At 49.8% G+C, this 18465-nt stretch overlaps 1 protein-coding gene across 2 annotated transcripts; it reads left to right on the forward strand.

The window, feature by feature from the left end:
* Positions 1-13529: 13529 nt before the first annotated feature.
* On the forward strand, positions 13530-16771 carry LOC130035207 (BOLA class I histocompatibility antigen, alpha chain BL3-6-like). Of its 2 annotated transcripts, XM_056126773.1 has the most exons (8): positions 13530-13596; positions 13882-14151; positions 14326-14604; positions 15157-15432; positions 15552-15662; positions 16049-16081; positions 16217-16264; positions 16412-16771. In XM_056126773.1, the coding sequence occupies exons 1-8, from the start codon at positions 13530-13532 to the stop codon at positions 16414-16416; spliced, it is 1089 nt and encodes a 362-aa protein (XP_055982748.1). In that variant the 3' UTR covers positions 16417-16771. The 2 variants fall into 2 exon arrangements, with proteins under 2 accessions (XP_055982748.1, XP_055982749.1); XM_056126774.1 differs by lacking the exon at positions 16049-16081.
* The last annotated feature ends 1694 nt before the right edge of the window (positions 16772-18465 follow it).

Below are 18465 nucleotides of genomic sequence, written 5' to 3' on the forward strand. Positions count from 1 at the left end.
AGTAGTAAAAGAGTCTAAGCAATAGTAGAGCGGGTTGCCACTTGCCTTGCACACAATGAATCCAGCTTCAATCTTGAGAATCCCATATGGTCCTCGATCTCTGATTGCAGAGCCAGGAGTAAGCCACGAGAATCACCAGGTGTGGCCCAACAACCCCCAAAAAACCCCACTAAACAAAGACCCCAGGCATTGACTTTGAGAGGGGTAGTATTACAGATGGCTTTAAGTTTTGGTTGCTTTTATTTTCTAATTCTTAAATCCTACTATCTGATCCCTCCTCTTCCTTCTCCTTCCCAGGAAAAAAAAAAAACAGAAAGAAAAAAAAAATCACAGCAACTGAAAACAAATGTACATAAACACTCAGAGCAGAGCAGGAAATGGTGATGATTGTCCTCTACCAGCTGCCCCGAAAGCTGCCAAATGACCAACCTCTCAGGTGTGTCTCCGCAGGAGGAGCATCAAGAACACTGCAGCGAGCAGGACACAGAGGGTCAGGATCATGATCTCAGTCACCATCTGCATGGGGCCCCGCAGAGCTTCTGAATGGGAAGAAGACCAGAGCCGAGCATCACTGCACTGCTTCATCTGCAAGCCTGACTCTGCCTGGGAAACTTAGAAGGCATCCCTAAGCTCTCTGCTTGGTCTTGTTTGCCATGAAAGCGAACCTGGTGGGGGCTTTGTAAAACATTTCTGAAGACAATGGGATAAGGGATGCCTGAACAGTTCTTCCTTTGATACTGTACTATAAAATCTAATGCATGCAAGATTAGCATTTGTGTTGACCCTACATTAAACCAAGAATATTCACCTCCAGGTTCCATTCTGTACACTTTTGGTTTCCAAATTAAATTTTTTGTGGTGGTGCAAGAGACTTAGTACAGCAGGTAGAACATTTTTCTTGCACATGTAGGACCGGAGTTCAGTCCCAGCACCATATATGGTTTTCTGAACTATGGTTTTCTCCTGCTAGGAGTAAGCCTTCAGCACAACTAGGGATGACCCCTCATTTTTTTTTTTATGGTAACTCTTAACATAAGTGAGAAGAGTCACATGTGAACCTATTTTGTGCGTGTTAAGAGTGTGGACACTTAGATGCCATGCCTGCTTTTCACTTCTGCCAGGGACCGTGTTCCCGGAATGAACAGCACTGGACCTATCCCGAGGGGTTCCTTGGCCGCGCGGCCATTCCCGCATCATGTCTGCAATAATTTCATCTTAGTTTGAGTGTAGCTCAGTTGTTGGGTTGTCTGAGTAGGGAAAAGGGGACAGTGACCTGCTAGCCTGTGACAGTAGCCAAGTTGGCTGGATTTAGTTTAACACTTTCTACCACTGTGACATATTGAGTTAGTTGGATTTTTTTAAAAGAGAAGAAATGTTTCTGATTATCCTTAAAAGGAGGAAGCAGGGAGTATGGTGCTGCCAGCAGGTCAATCTGTTCCGGTGAGGCGAGTGCATCAGCAGCCTGATGGCGCCTACAGACCTCCAGATACCCCAAAATTGCTGCTGTTCCTTTGGCCAGACACCAAAAACTTGGGGCAAAGTTTACCAAGAAAGTAAATGGCCAAAAGTTAGGTATGTGGGAAACACACCCACAAACCACCTCTGGCTCAGCTATATAATTGGAGGCAAGGCCTCTTTGGTTCTTGATTGAACTGCTTAATGGCCATGATCCCAGAGAATCAGAAACGAATCTCGGAACCCAGTGGCTTTAGGTAGAAATGCGTCCGGTCTCTGCAGTAGGCTACTGGTGCTGGGCCAACCCAGGTGGGAATAGGTTTCGTGCTTTGGCCTATTCTGCCTGGCGGCCCAGTGGCCGCCATCCTTCAGAGGCCACTGGATAGTCACATTTGGGCCCCCAGTGAAGAGACACACAGGGCCTCATGGGATGGGGGTGAAGCCGGGCTTGTCCTCCCCACCCCAACAAGACCCCAAGTCATCGCCCACGAACGGCCTCTCTGGCTCCTGATCAAGCTGCTAACGGCCTTGATCCCAGAGACTCAGAAACAAATCTTGAAACCCAGTGGCTTTTGGCAGAAATGTGTCCGGATCCCACAGTAGGTTACTGTTGCTGGGCCACCCCAGGGGGGAAAGGGTGCTGTCCCTCCGCCTGTTTCCTTCTGGCGGCTCTGTAGCCATCATCCTCCAGAGGCCACTGGACAGTTAGGCTTGGACCCGCAGTGATGAAACTTGTTGGGCCTCACGGGATGGGGTGGAGCCGAGCCTGTCCTCCCCACCCCAGAGAGACCCCAAGTCATCGCCCATGAATGGCCTCTCTGGCTCCTCATCAAGCTGCTCAACGGCCATGTTCCCAGAGACTCAGGAGCAGATCTCAAAACCCAGTGGCTTTTGGCAGAAATCCCTCCAGATGTAAGTGTTAAAATTTCGGAATTTCAAAATCCCGCGGCCACTACTGCAGCCACACGACATCATATGTTATTCATAACCAGCAATAGAAAACAAATTGTCTACTGTTGCCTTTTCAGCAGATCTGAGTGTTGGGGTAAAATCTCAAAAAATAATGGTGGGTCTGGTGTCGAAATATTGAATGTGATCAAAGTAGAGAGAGAGTAATGTGGAAATCATCTGCCCCACAGGGAGGGGGAGAGTGTGGGATGGGGGTATACTGGGGTTTTTGGTGGTGGAGAATGGGCACTGGTGAAGGTATGGGTGTTTCATTGTATGACCGAGACTTAGACCCAAAAGCTTTGTAACTGCTCTCACGGTGATTCAATAAATAAAATTATAAAAAAATGGAAAAAGAAAAAAAAGTAAGGTGGAGTTCATGCACAATTCAATCAGCTAATCAGTGGCTGAATAAATAGCAGTACTCCTACAAAAAAAAATGGAGGAAGCACTGTAGCACTGTCCTCCCGTTGTTCATCGATTTGCTCGAGCGGACCCAGTAACATCTCCCTCGTGAGACTTGTTACTGTGTTTGGCATATCAAATACCTCACGGGAAATTTGCCAGGCTTTGCATTGCGGCCTAGATACACTCGGTAGCTTGCCGGGCTCTCTGAGAGGGGCGGAGGAATCAAACCCGGCTCAGCCGGCCAGCTGCACACAAGGCAAATGCCCTACCGTTGTGCTATTGCTCCAGCCCCAAAGGAGGAATAAAAAATTTAGTGGCCAGGTAGATAGTGTAAGAGACAAGACACTGCCTGCACGGCGTGGCCCGAGTTCCATCCCTGGCACCACAGGAGTCCTCTAAGCATCACCCAGGGACAGCCTGGCAGCTGCCAAGCACCACAAGCTCCTGCACCCCAGCTCAGAGATGGGGCATGTGTGGGCACCAGGGCATAGCTGCAGCTGCTAGGGGAGGAGGTAAGGCAAGCTTGGCCACACCTGACTGCACAAGACTTCCTCTGGACTCTGCTCAGGAACACTCATGGCAGTGCTCACTAACTACACCATCTCTCCAGCCCCTGGGCCATGATTATGCAACATCTCTGGTACTCTGTTGCCTAAGAAATGCTCTTGGGGGACTGAAGAGCATACTCAGTAGGCTGGAGTGTGTAGCTGTCTGCAGGAGGCCTGCGTGGATCCCCTGCTCCTGGTTGACACAGTACCACGCCAGGAGCAGCCCCTAAATACCACTGGGTGTGACCAAAGAACAGAAAGCAAGTACTGTTGGGAGAACCAGGTCCCTCCCCTACTCCCTGCTGTATCACTGTAGAGCTAATAGTGCTTAATAGGTACTTGCTAATTAGGTGGCTAGCTGGAGGATTCTGTCATCCTTTCCGTTTGGTTACAATAGTTAAGTTTCCCTTTCTTTCACAAACCCCATTGTAACAAGTCAAGTCATAAATTCACATAAGTCAGAAGTAAAAGCAGTTCACTGGCAGTACATATGTACATTGTTTGAATGCTCTGTGTTTTTGAGGCCTGGCATTGATTCCTGGTACCCCAAGACAAAAAACCCACAAGCAATAAAACAATTCTTTTTTTTTTTTTTTTCACTCATGCTCTGCCACTGAATGGTAACTGGGGGGAAATGGAAATCTTTTTTAATCTTGTCGTTTGGAAGACTGACTTCAGGTCAGTGCATGTCTCAGGAGTCTAGCAGTTATCAAAGACTGCTGAATCCACTCACCTCAGCAAGCATCTGGTTGCTGACAGCAAGTTTCCAAGGCGTTGGTGTGCCAACTTTCCACCGAACACAAGCGAAGTCACAGTGTCCTGGTCAGTTTCCTCTTTTTTTTTTTTCTGTTTGAAATCACTTAAAAAAAAACTATTCTATTTATTTTTTGGCTTTGGGGGTCACACTCAGCGATGCTCAGGGGTGACTCGTGGCTCTGCACTCAGGAATCACTCCTGGCGGTGCTTGGGGAAATATATGGGATGCTGGGGATCAAACCCAGGTTGGCCACGTGCAAGGCAAGCGCCCTACCCCCTGTACCATCGCTCCAGCCCCTTGAAATCACTTTTGAACCATGTAAGAAATTAGATTTTGAGGTTTTATTCTTTTGTTTTGGGGCTGGAGCGATAGCATAGCGGGTAGGGCGTTCGCCTTACAAGCGGCCAACATGGCCGACCCAAGTTCGATTCCTCTGCCCCTCTCGGAGAGCCCGGCAAGCTACCGAGAGTATTCGATATGCCAAACACAGTAACAACAAAGTCTCCAGTGGAGACGTTACTGGGCCCGCTCGAGCAAATCAACGATCAACGGGAGGGCCTTTACCTTTACCTTTACCTTATTCTTTTGTTTTGGGGTCCTACCTGGCAATGCTCAGGGGTTACTCCTGGCACTGTGTTCAGGAATCACTCCTGGTGGTGTTCGGGGGATCACATGAGATGCCGGGGAATCCAATCCATGTCGGTTATATGCAAGGCAAATGTGCTACCATTGTACTATCTCTCTGGCCTCCAAATTAAGTTGTTTGTTTGCTTTTTAATCTGCTTGCAGGACCAGAGTCATTGTACAAGCAGATAAAGCACTTGCCTTGCATGTAGCTGGCCCTAGTTCCATCCCCGGCACTGTATACGGTCCCTGAGCACAGCCAGGGTCACTCCTGAACATAGGCACAAGAGAAGCCCTTGAGCACTATCAGTTATGACGCACCCCCACATGCCCCCCTCCAACTTGATCACTTGATCACTTGACTTCCCGTTAATCGTCGATTTGCTTGAGCGGGCGCCAGTAATGTCTCCATTTTGTCCCTGTCGTGTGCTAGTGTAGCCCAATGGCATCTGTTCGCTCCAGGAACATGAAGAGCCTCAAACCGATCGTTCATGATTTTGATGAAGAAGTCTGACCATCTGGTAGGTGGGCGGCCACGCAGTCTTTTGACATCCCGTGGAATCCAGTCTGTAACAGCTCTAGTCCAGCAGTCGTCTTTAAATCTCATTACGTGACCAGCTCATCTGATTTTTGACACCTTGGCATATGAGACAGCGTCCCTGATTCTTGATCGTCGAAGGATGTCAGAACTCCGGATTCTTTCTCTCATTTGAGTGAAACGTGATACTCCAATCATAGCTTTTTCAATTCCTCTTTGGGAGACCCAAATAGCGTTCTCATCCTGTTTGCGTAGGGCCCAGGTCTCTGAGTCATATGTTAAAGCAGGAAGAACAGTGGAAGCAAAGAGCTGTGCCCGGAGTCGGAGGTTCTTTGTCCTCTTAGCTATTTCTTCGACGCTCTTGAAGGCGTTCCAAGCCACTCTCTTCCTCCTGCGCAGCTCGGTTGCCAGGTCATTTGTCATGTTAACTTCTCGACCTAGGTACACATAGCTGTTGCATTCGGAGATGGTCGTTCCGTTGAGAGCGAATGGGGCATCAGGAACGAGACTGTTTCTCATAAACATTGTCTTCGTGAGATTCAGCTGTAGACCGACCTTTCCACACTCAAAGTCGAAGTCGGCCAGCATTTGTGCCGCTTGGCTGAGGTTTGGTGTTATTAGAACGATGTCATCAGCAAAGCGGTGGTGGTGTAGTTGCCGACCATCTATCTTCACTCCCATTCCTTCCCATTCCAGCCGTCGCATGATGTTCTCGAGGGTGGCACTGAAGAGTTTTGGGGAAATGGTATCACCCTGCCGAACCCCTCTCTTGACACTGATGATTACTTTATTAGTTCCACTGTCGCTCAGCCGTCCGAGATGCCCCCCTCCAAATGTGCTTTAAATTGTACTAATGCCAGTATACGGACCCCTTCTGGGCCATCAGAGCTCTCTCAGAGTTCATGACATAGCTTCCCTAACTGCAAACAAGAAGTCCATGAGCCAGTCTCTGTTGCTGTTCCTAGCCCCACTGAGTTCACCCTAAAAGAATGTTTCTGAGACCTCTTAGAAAGGATTTCTATTAAGACATTCGAAATTATAATTTATATTTCTTGCTACAGCAGTAGAGAAGAAAGTTGGTAGCAAACTCTGGGGGCTGGGGGCTGGAGCAGCAGTACAGCAAGTAAGGCTTTGCATGCAACTGACCTGAGTTCAATCCCTGGCACCCAATATAGTCCCCTAAGCACTGTCAGGAGTAATTCCTGAGTGCAGAGTCAGGAGTCAGCCCTGAGCATTACTGGTTGTGCCCCACCCCCACAAAAAGGGGTGGGGGAAAGAGAAATACTACAGTGGGTAAGGCTGGCACACAGCCAATTTCGATTCAAGCCCTGGCACCCAATATGGTTCTCTGAACCCCACTAGGAGTGATCCCTGAGCACAGAGTAACTGAACAACACCAGGTGTGGTTCCACACCACAAAATAAAAGTTAAAAAAAAAGAAAGAAAATGTGTGGGTGTTGAAAATGGTAGGTTTTAAAGGATTATTTTAAATTATTTTTTGTGTGAGAGCCAGAGTCTGCAGTGCTCAGGGTTTACTCCTGGCTTTGTGCTCAGGGATCACTCCTAGCAGAGGCTCTGGGGATCATATGGATGCCAGGGATTGAACCGGGGTTGAACACATGCAAGGTAAGTGCCCTATCCAGCTCAATTTTAAATTATTTTAAAATCTCAGTTTGGAACCAGTGGCATTTGTTTAGCTGTGCCTTTGGTAAGAAAAAGAGAAAAATTATATGGTCTGATTTGCCTAACTGTTTTCATATATGCTTAAAAAATAGTCTTTGTTTGCACTTAGAGTAACACTTCATTCCAAGTCTTTGTTGCCAGTATAACTAAAAGCCCACAGGCCCCCTGTGACTCAGTCATGCCCTAAAGCTGTGTTGGGACTCAATTTCAAAGCCTGTTGATCCCATTCTGAACAGCAAAGAAAGAAGGGGTAGCTGGAGCAATAGCACAGCAGGTAGGGCGTTGCCTGGCACGTGGCTGACCCGGGTTCGATTCCCAGCATCCCATATGGTCCCCTGAGCACCGCTAGAAGTAATTCCTAAGTGCAGAGCCAGGAGTAACCCGGGTGTGACCCAAAAAACAAAAAAGAAAAATAGAGAGGCTATGTGTTAGGGCACAGGACCTCCAGCTAGGCTCTCACGACCCCGTCTTTCTCAGGCAGGCAGAGAAGCTGACTATCCAAATCTGCTCCCAGCCATCCTGTTCTCAAGCCCAGAGCCCCACTAGGCTTTTCCAGCCCGACCTCTCTGGGGCTGGGAAGCCTCTGGCCTTGATGATCCTTCTGTAGAATTCAACAGAAGCCCGGGGGTAGCGTGGCATATTTCTGTTGTTCAAGTCAACATAGAAGACTCTGGATCTCCCTGAGAGTCCCTTCACCCACTCCCACCAGGTCGCGATCTTTCCAGTAGCTAGGCCCGAGGTGCGAGGGGTGTTTGCGGGCAGTGATATAGCAAGAAGGCCTAATCCCAGGAAGACAGAGGAGCCTCTGATGAATCTCTTCTCCTGGTGCAAGAAACTCGGGAGCCTGGACGTGTCCAGCCCTTGTTCTGCACTCTTCCTCCCTAGTGGCAGGGAAACAGGAGAGGGACAGAGGGTTTCTCAGTCATTTTCTATGCCATAATCACGCCAGCATTCTGGCTAAAGCTGCTATGTCAATGCTGGGCTTTGGGATTCATTGACATGGAGAATCTTACTGATAGGTGAGCTCACGTAGAAGGATCTGCACTGTGAAACCACCCAGGGATTTCTTAATTCCTGAACCTTCCAAAAGCCCTGGAGCCTCCTCTAATCATGCATTTTCCCCCCAGAATTCCTGTCTAGATCCACCCCAGGACACCTGTTGAGTGCGTGTCCACTGTACTCCTCAGGAAGTATTTTCAATAAACCCGTATTAGCCTGATTCCTTTCTTGGTCCCTGCCTTTTCTTCTAGTGAGCCCATCCGTCCCAGACCTTGAGTTATCTTTTCCGTTCAAGTCAGTTTCACATTTGAATCCTTGGGTGGAAGGGGGCACAGCCAGCAGTGCTCAGGGCTTATCCTCTGGTTCTGTGCTCAGGGATCACTCTTGGAGGCACTGTAAAACCATCATTGGTGCTGGGGATTGAACTCGGACCAGCTGAGTCCAAGGCAAGCACCTTATCCACTGCAGTATCTCTCCGGCCCTTGAATCAAACGTCATGTATTCAAGACATGCATCCAACCATGTAAGCGAAATCCCAAACTACACCTGACTCTATTCAGGAAAAAAGAAAATGACAAGGGGCGGGAGTGATTGTGGAGAGTTAGTACAGTAGGTAGGACATTTGCTTCGCACATAGCTGACTTGGGTTTGATCCCTGGCACCACATCTGACCCTCTGAGCCTCACCAGGAGTGATCCCTAAGTGCAGAGCCAGTAGTGAGCACTGAGCATTGCTGGGTGAGGTCCAAAATACAAAAGAGAAAGTTCCATAATAGGATGTGGCTTGGCTCACCAATTTGGTCCTTCATGACTTGGGGGTAGTCACCAGCATAAATGGGGTTGGCAAACCAGCCCAGGCAGAACTGGATGTATCACTCGGCCACCTCCACGTCCTTAAGGTCACTGATGTCCAGGGGCTCCCCCAGGCGCAGCTCAACGAAATCCCCACCAGCCCTTCAAGAGAGAATGGAGGCGAGTGGAGGGACTAGGGGTGAGGTTGACTATGAGCAAAGCAGATGCCCCACAAATTGTAGTATCACTCCAGCACCAGCTATTTTCAGTTTTGCACTTTGATTTACAGTACTTCTCCTGGCAGGATTTCCTAAATAACGTTTTACCACCTTTCAGATGCAGGATTTTTTTTATCCCCTCTCCCACAAAAGCTTCCCAGTAGCACATGCCATGGCCTACAGCTGTCAGTTTCACATTCTGTGGAACTCTGGAAACTCGAGGACCAGTGTCCAGGGATGACCCCTCGAAGGTTACATGGGCCTTGCTACCTCCCGCCCTCTGGGTCCCTTTATTCTCCCATCATCATAAATTGGTCTTACTCTAGAGGGGGAAAGTCCTTAATATCTTCTGTCCTCTCCCCTCTCCTCAACTCCAGTTTCCTTCCCTTCCTTTCCCTTCCTCTCCTTTCCTTTCCTCTATTCTCTACTCTTCCCTGTGTTTGAGTTATGTCATACTTCAGAGCATGGGGAGATGCCTGAGAGTTAACTGTAATTTGCCAGTCAATTACAGAGCTAACTCCTGGTCCAATAACTGAACTCAGAAGACAAACAGACTCTGTTACTCCTCCTTCCTGTGCCTGATCCACACAGTCCATCCCTCCCCACAGGTGTCCACTAGCGGGCCCTTCCCTGCCCCTTTCCTCTGCTTCTTCCCTCTCCACCTTATTTGGCCTCCATCCCCTAAAGTCACTATTTCCTGCCCTCTCACTTCTCCATGAGACATTCCCCTATATTCCTAGTCCAGGGCCCTGGGGCTCTTTTTCCTCCTTTCTCCGCCTCATCCTAGGGATGAAATTTTAGAGTTGGTTCTGATGGAGTCACCATCAGTAGAATTGACAGAGAATGGGGATCAATATCTCATCTCAGCACAGGGAGGGTACCAGTATGTTTTTGTAGTTCACTGTGGGTCTGGGTAGAGCACTGAAGGCCTAGAGTCCTTTTTGTTTACTTGTATTTAAATATTTTTTTATTAAGACCTTGTGGTTTACAATGCTATTAACAAGGATTTCTCACGCAAATGTTGTCTAATCACTCTTTTTTTTTCTTTTTGAGTCGCACCGGGCTTTGCACAGGGGTTATTCGTGGTTCATGCAGTCAGGAATTACTCCTGGCGGTGCTCAGGGGACCATATGGGATGCTGGGAATCGAACCCGGGTTGGACGCGTGCAAGCCAAAAGCCCTACCCGCTGTGCTATTGCTCCAGCCCCTCTTTTTTTAAAAAAAATTTATTGAATCACTGTGAGATAGTTACAAAGCTTTCATGATTGAGTTTCTGTCATACAATGATGGAACAAACCTGCCTCCACCAGTGCATGATCTCCACCACCAAAGTCCCCAGTATCCCTCCTGCCACCCCCCACTCCAACTCACGCCATGCTTCTGTGGCAGGCACCTTCCTTTCTCTCTCTCTCTCTCTCTTTCTCTCTCTCCCCTTTTGGGCCGTTTAATCACTCTTGAGCCAGTAGTCATGGTTACAAACGAAGAGGAGCCCTCCATGTGAATGTGTTTAAGGAAACTACACACAGCACCTGATGCCCGATAGGGCTCCCCCTAGTGAGCACAGCGTGTCCGGTTAAGAAGAGTCCAGAGATTGCCCTGCTGAGGAAGCACCATTAAAAACTGAGTTTTCTTTCTCCACAAGGCCACACGGGGGCGCCACTGCTCTGCTCGCTCCTACTTTGCAGGGGCGGGGCTGTGGTCTGACACAGGCTGAGATTCTGACATGGAGGAGGACATCCAGGATGAAGGTGCCTTCAGAGCAGTCCTGGGGTTAGGCTCAGGAGCCAGGCGGGGAGTATAGGAAAGGAAATCTCTGGGGCCTTGCGCTGTGCCTGGGGTTCCAAAATGTCCCCAGAACCTCTTTCTCCAGCCCATGATGCCAAACCTAGAGACTGCAAGGGAACTTTCCTTCCACTCCCTGTTCCTTTTCTTAGGAACATTCTTCATTTTTTTTATCACTACGACATTTATACAGTTAATAAGACCATGTCCGGAAAGCATCATGAATCTCCACACTATTTGGATGTTACTGTTTTCTTTTCTCTCCTCGGATCACATCCCAGGATCATGCACCCGGAGTGAGGTCCCTGACATGTCTCCCAAAAGCGCCTCCAGCTGAGTCGGTCTCAGATTCTCTTTGTCTTGGATGACGTGGCATTGTAAGGAGGCTGCTCTGCTATACATTGGAGAAAACCCCTCAGTTTGGGGTTGTGGCCAAGGCTAGGGGTGTGGGAAGCCCACAGACACAGTGTCATTCTCAACAGCACTTCAGGGAGTGCAGGAGCCATTTGGTCATCAGGGATAATGGTTACCCTCACTCCCTGATGACACACGTACCTCGGTTACTCTATTTCAAGACATGTGTTTTGTTTTGTACATACAAATATATCTATTGTTGTAATTAAGGTTAAATGTACAGTGTTAATATAGTTTCTGCATCTCACCACCACCAAAGTGCCTAATACCATCCACCATCTTCTTACGCTACTTATGTTATTCACATTAATTCTCCTTCACCTAACCCACTCCCAAGAGTACCTATGCTCCTTGTTCTCTTTCCCACAATGTCTCTTTAGAATGAATCCCTCTGTAATGCTCACACTAAGAGCTTTTTTTTAGGTTGTATGAAACTTTCCATTTTGTTTGTTTATTTTTGTGTCTCACCCGGCAGTGCTCAGGGCTTACTCCTAGGGGGACTCAGGGAACCATATATGGTGCAAGGAATTGAATGTCAGTCAGCTGTATGTCAGATAAATACCCTACCTGCTGCACTCTGGCCCTGGCCTTAAGAATATTTTTAATCCTTCTGTATGTGATGTTTTTAAAGTACTTTAAATACTTTAAATTTTATGACACTTATAAAATATTTGTCATATCATACTCAAAATGTAAAATTCCATTCTAGTCTATGGCCAATATTTTTTCACTAAACTAAGCTTTTATTTGTTTCTGCACAGCCAGGATGGACCCCTGCCTCCATATGTGGAAGGCCTGTGCCCTACTGTTGAGTCATATCCCCAACTCACAGAACTAGCTTAGCTCTCCTGACTCCAAGAGGAGCCATTTCTATGCTGAAAAAAAAAACTGTTGGGGACTACATAAATAAAGGAGATGGACAAGAGGTTCTTGTGGGACCCCTTAGTTCTTTATGGGAGCCTTATGAGACCTTCATGGAACCTTTCAACCTAGAATGCTTGCACTAGAGGTGGCATGTTGCCCTGGGGTAGGGGGTGGAAGGGTGGTGGAGGGGAGGGTTCTGTATCTGCTCTTCCTCTCCTTCCATTCCTGAAAGAATCTCCCATTGAGAAAGCCCATTACAAAGATGTTTTTCCCCCATGGACTAAACCCTTAGATCTGTAAAAGTCTATCTTGTATATTATATATAAATATTATATACAATTCTCGGTATTTGCATAAAGAATGTTGTTCTGATGATCATGAATTCTAAGTAATAAATATGATTCACGGAGAATAGTAAGGGCACAGTGGACAGGCTGTGAGCTCCTCACTGCATGCTTTTCGCTCCCATTTCTGCCTCTTTCTTAGTCCTCATGGCGTCCATGGATCAGGCCTGCTCAGCTGGGGCTGGTCTCTGGCAAAAATCTAATTGGTTTTTCTTCAAAGGACTTTCTAGGGCCGGTGAGGTAGTGTAACAGGAAAGGTGCTTGCCTTGCACCTTGCCAGAAGTAGGTTCTATTGTGTGCATCCCATATGTTCCCCTGAGTGCTGCCAGGAGTAATTCCTGAGTACAGAGCCAGTGAGATTCACTGGGTGTGACCCCTGGGCCCCCAAAAGATATCCTGTTCACATTAATCTGTTGTTAATATTATTCCTGTTGAAGTCATTTTCAGGCTTCAATTCTGCAGGAGAGATATTACAGAAGGTAAGGCGCTTTGCCTTGCATGTGGCCAACACGGGTTTGGTCCCCGGCACCACATATGTATGGTCCCGTGAACCTGCCAAGAGTGATCCCTGAGCACAGAGCACAGAGCCAGGAGTTACAACTCAACACTGCCTGGTGTGGCCAAAAGCCAAAATAATAATAATCATCATCATCATAATCATAATAATAATAATTCATCACCACTAACAATAAAAGGCTTTAACTCAGATTCCTCCGGCAAACACTGATAGGCATAACCTGAACGCACAGAAGCATCTCTGGGCTCCTCAGGAACTTGTAAGATTTAGCGAGATCCTGAAATGAAAACCATGGAAAATCCTGACTCAGTCTCAGCCCTGGACACGGGGAGACAGTGTGACAGAGATCAGGTGAGGGAGCAGGTGAGAGGGCGAAGTCCCAGGCCCCAGGTGTGGCTCCCAGTGTCCCCAGGTGGTGTTGGGGGCAGGAGATCAGGCCTGGGGATTCCTGATTTCAAAGTTTCACTTCTCCCTCAGCAACCCGTGTCAGCGCCTTCTGCCCGGATACTCGTGACGCGTCCCCAGTCCTCACTCCCATCGGGCGTCGCTGTCTTGATCAGCCAATCAGCGTCCGCGACGCTCCCGGTTATAAACTGCCGGCAATCGCGAGCGAGTCAGAATCCACTTGATTCCTTCAGTATGTGGGAGCTGCGACCCCTCCTGCTGCTGCTCTCGGGGGCTCTGGCCCTGACCCAGACCCTGACGGGTGAGTGCGGGGTCGGGAGGGGAGTTCGTTGCGGTCGGAAGGATGGGAACTTCCAGGCATTGCTGTGCAGGACCCCCGAGGAGTTGCTCTGTTCCCTGTCAGGATGTCTCCCCAAATTTTCCTCCTTGTCCCCCCAACCTTCAACTCCTCCCGCGCCCCTAAGTCCCTTCTCGGTCCCTCCCCGCTTCCCTGTCTCCGTCCCCCCCCCCACCTTCCCCCATCACCCTGGCCCCTGGGCGCGCGGGGTGGAAGGTCGGCCGGGTCTCACCCCTTCCCCTCCCCCAGGCCCCCACACCCTGCGCTATTTCTTCACCGGCGTGTCCCGGCCGGGCCGCGGGGACTCCCGCTTCATCGCCGTCGGCTACGTGGACGACACGCAGTTCGTGCGCTTCGACAGCGACTCGGCGAGTCCGAGGATGGAGCCGCGGGCGCCGTGGGTGGAGCAGGAGGGACCCGAGTACTGGGAGCAGAACACGCGGAACATGAAGGAAGGCACACAGACTTTCCGAGTGAACCTGAACATCCTGCGCGGCTACTACAACCAGAGCGAGGCGGGTGAGCGCGGCCGGGCAGGGACGAGCCAACACCCGGACGGGCCGGGTCGCCCGAGGCGGGTCCGAGAGTCCCCGAGGCTGAGGGACCCGCCCCGGACCTTGACCGGGAGGCGCCGCGGGGACCGGGCCCCGGTTTCGTTTTCGGTTCGAGTCTAATCTGTGCGGGGCGGGTCAGACTCTCACACCCTCCAGAGGATGTACGGCTGCGACGTGGGGTCCGACGGGCGCCTCCTGCGCGGGTACTACCAATCCGCCTACGACGGCGCCGACTACATCGCCCTGAACGAGGACCTGCGCTCCTGGACGGCGGCGGCGGGCACGCAGGCTTGGCGAACCCAGCAAAAGTGGGAGCAGGAGGGTGTGGCTGAGCACGAGAGGAACTACGTGGAGAACATCTGCGTGCCTTGGCTCCTCAGATACCTGGAGCACGGGAATGACACGCTGCTGCGCGCAGGTACCGGGTCCCCGAGGGTGAGGACCCCTGACCGCCCCTGCGTGGGGGGGGGCGACTCCCCACAAGGGAGGACATAAGGGGGTTCAGTGTCAGAACAGCGCCCCTTCCTCAGTCGGGAGAGGGACGAACACGCCTGGTTTCCATGTTCTGTACCAGAGGGACTTGACCTCCCCTCAAGCCCACCCTGTGTCCACAGGACTGTGAAGGACCCGAGTGTCCCTGGGGGAGGGGCGACCTCCTTGAAATAACGAATGTGGGTTCCTGGACCTGCAGCCATCTTCGAACTCTCTCAAAGATGGTCTTAGCTCTGACTTCTGCTTCTCTCAGTCACTCACCCTCCTCCCAGGGCAGGACCAGAGTCACTGTCTGCTGAGAGAGCTGAGCCTCCTACCCAAACTCTTTTCTAGAACTTTCCAAGGAATTAGGATTTTATCCAGTTTCTCCAGCCAAGTTTGTGTCTGGATTATTACTTCCTATTCCAAACCAATTATCCTGTTGAACCTCATCGTGGAAGTGACTAAAAGTGTGAATTTTCTCATTTTTCCTCCTCAGAACCCCCCAGGAGACACATAACCCACCACCCCTTCTCTGACCGTGAGGTCACCCTGAGGTGCTGGGCCCTGGACTTCTACCCTGCCGAGATCACCCTGACCTGGCAGCGTGATGGGGAGGACCTGACCCAGGACACAGAGCTGGTGGAGACCAGGCCTTCGGGGGATGGAACCTTCCAGAAGTGGGCGGCTGTGGTGGTGCCTTCTGGAGAGGAGCAGAGATACACGTGCCGTGTGCAGCACCAGGGTCTGCAGGAGCCTGTCACCCTGAGATGGGGTAAGGAGGGGACGGGGCACAGAGCCTGTTCTCAGGAGAATTAGGGTTGGCCCCTCTGGGGAACTACTGAGGGTCAGCCTGAGGCTGGGGGTCAGACCCTCTCCTTCCTTCCTTCCCAGAGCCCCCTGCTCAGTCCACTATCCTCACTGTGGGCATCATTGTTGGCCTGGTTCTCCTCGTGGTCACTGGAGCTGTGGTGGCAGCTGTGATCTGCAGGAGGAAACGCTCAGGTAAGACGGTCGGGGGCGGGGGGCAATCTGTCCAACTTGGCAAGTCTTTAGTCTTGTCCCACTTTGTCCCCCCCATATTAGTTCTTCTGCCTCATTAGCAAGAGCACCACCGCCCCGGTGCTGCTGCACACACTCCCCGTGTGTGTGCCCTTCTCAGGTTTGATCATGAAAGACACTTTCACCTCCATAACCTGGGAATGAGCCGGGGTCCCAGGGTTCCAGATCATGGGGACCAGTCCCTGCTGAGTACAGACTGTACCAGTCCCTGCTGAGTACAGACTGCCAGGAGGAGGCTGATCAGTCCTGGGGTCCGGGCCTAGAGAGCTGCTCTGTGGCCGCAGGATCCAGTGCTCTCCCCGACTTCCCTGGATGTTTCCTTCCCACAGGTGAGAAAGGAGGACAGTACACTCAGGCTGCAAGTAAGTTTGGGCAAGGCTGGGGCCCTGCAATCCTGGGGACAGAGACCGAAGCCCACTGGGAGCTTCCGCACCCCTAGTTCCTTCTCTTGTCCCATCCCCTGTGGCTCTGACCTTGTCCTGTTTGTTCCTCCCCAGACAGCGACAATTCCCAGGACTCTGATGAATCTCTCATGAATCCTAAAGGTGAGACTCTGGAGGATGCAGTGGGCCAGATTGGGCAGAGGGGACAGGACTGGGTTTGGGGGTTCTTTGAGTGGCATGCTGGGAGCTTGCTCAGAATGTCACCACTTCTGTGACTCACCTGGGTCCCTTCATTCTTCTCTCTTACAGTGTGAGACAGCTGCCCTGCTGTGTTTCCTGACATCCTAGTGTTGTGACTCAAGAAATGCTGATTCTCTTTCTGCCCTGGGATCTGAGCGTGTCTGTTTTCCTGTCACACACTGTGAGGGGGGAGACTGGCCCAGCCCTGCCCACTGGGCCCTCCCCACACTTACCTGCTTTCTATTTCTGATGCTCTGGGCTGTGCCAGCAGAGACAGGACTCAACCATCTGGATCTGCGTTAGCTTCTTGTTTTCCTGAATAATGTTTCTCCCTTACTGAAATAAGTGTCTGATTTGCATTTTTCTAATTCCTGTTTTGTGGGATTGAGGGTTAATAAAGGAAATCCCTGAAATTTGAGAAGGAACAAATGGAAATCCTGAGACCTTCCATGTGTTTTCTGTTTTGATTTGAGTCTCTCCCAGATGTGTCAGGAGAGGCTGTGAGTGGATTGTGGGGGGTGGGGGGACAGACCGGTGCAAGGATGCAAATTTAGGATTTCTGACTCCTAGCCATTGACCTGTCCAGTTCCAGGAGTATAAACAGAGCTGAAAATGTGGGAAAGCAGCTGGAGTGTTGTCTCTTCCTGACACTTTCCATCATAGACGATGAGAGATCAAATGGAGATTCGGGCACTGGAGTGACAGGTTTCACACAGGTGGCTCTGTTCTATAGTGCGTGTAAGTTGTTGGGTCACAAAGTTTAAGCTACAAATTGGCAATCACCCTAATAATCTTTCCTCAAAACCTCTTTGATAGAAATAAAATTAGAACGACATATGGAACTAGAAAGTCCAGGACACATAGAAGACCTTTTCATCCAAGCCCACATGGTAGGATAAATGGTCACTGAGTCAATGAATCAAGTGCGTAGGATAAAACAACATTTCTTAGGGTCTGCATCCTGTTAAGTGTGCCAAGAGTAACTTTCCCACAGGGGAGAACAGCCAGGAGTCGTTGACAATGTCAACTAGGAACAGGAATTTGCGTGGGGTGATCAGTGCTCTACCTCTGCCGGGTTTGAGGAGCACCATACTTTAGAGGGTCCCTGTTCAGCACTGGGAGCTGGTTGGGTGAACCCAGAGCTGGTGGGGGCTCCTTCACTCAGTGTCACTCAGACACTGGTGTGCACATCTCCTTGTGGTCCCAGACAATGGCTGGTCAAGCATCTTTCCTCTCCAAACCTCAGTCTCCAAGCTCTGTCTCAGGGGCAGAGATCTGAACCCGCTCAAATAACAACTCTGTCTTCATCTGACATTTTCTAACACTGGAGGAGAGACTCCCGAAGGCTTCACCAAAAACAGTCTTTGTTCATTTCCTACCTCCTGTCAATATGGTTTTAACAATAAACAAGATATATATGATTGGTCATTTATGTTCATATACTGTTACAGATATTTTTAATATTAGCATGAAATAGACCATATAACCTCATTTGGGGAAAGAGCAGAAGGTAGGTTGTTTGCTCTGCATGCATCTGATCCAAGTTCAATCCCTAACACCCCATATTGTCCCCCAAGCCCACCAGGAGTGATCCCTGAATACAGAGCCAGGAGAAATGCCTGAGCTGTGATGGGTGTGGCCTCAAAAAACTAAAAAATGAAAGAAAGAAAGAAAGAAAGAAAGAAAGAAAGGGGCTTGAGCGATAGCACAGCGGGTAGGTCGTTTACCATGCATGACCCAGGTTCGATTCTTAGCATCCCATATGGTTCCCTGAGCACCACCAGGAGTAATCCTGAGTGCAAAGCCAGGAGTATTGCCGGCTGTGACCCAAAAAGCAAAAAAAAAAAAAAAAAAAGAAAGAAAGTAATAAAGGAAGGAAGGGAGGGAGGGAGGAGGAAGGAAGGAAGGAAGGAAGGACAGAAGGAAGGAAGGAAGGAAGGAAGGAAGGAAGGAAGGAAGGAAGGACAGAAGGAAGGAAGGAAGGAAGGAAGGAAGGAAGGAAGGAAGGAAGGGAGGAGAAAATCAGCATCATCTGAATTTTGAGAAAATAAGCCCCTAACTGCAATTGAGATCCTAGACTGGAATTGCTGTTCCCGCAGAGATGATAAAACTCTAGTTAAGAG

Source organism: Sorex fumeus, unplaced genomic scaffold, assembly GCF_029834395.1.
Source record: "Sorex fumeus unplaced genomic scaffold, SorFum_2.1 ptg000063l, whole genome shotgun sequence".
NCBI lineage: Eukaryota > Metazoa > Chordata > Mammalia > Eulipotyphla > Soricidae > Sorex > Sorex fumeus.

Bases quoted from the DNA above. Each gene is read 5' to 3' on its own strand.
- LOC130035207 (XM_056126773.1), top strand. From the start codon at position 13,530: ATGTGGGAGCTGCGACCCCTCCTGCTGCTGCTCTCGGGGGCTCTGGCC. The intron at 13,597-13,881 runs GTGAGTGCGGGG...CCCCTCCCCCAG, and splicing joins CCTGACCCAGACCCTGACGG to GCCCCCACACCCTGCGCTAT. The intron at 14,152-14,325 runs GTGAGCGCGGCC...GGGGCGGGTCAG, and splicing joins CTACAACCAGAGCGAGGCGG to ACTCTCACACCCTCCAGAGG.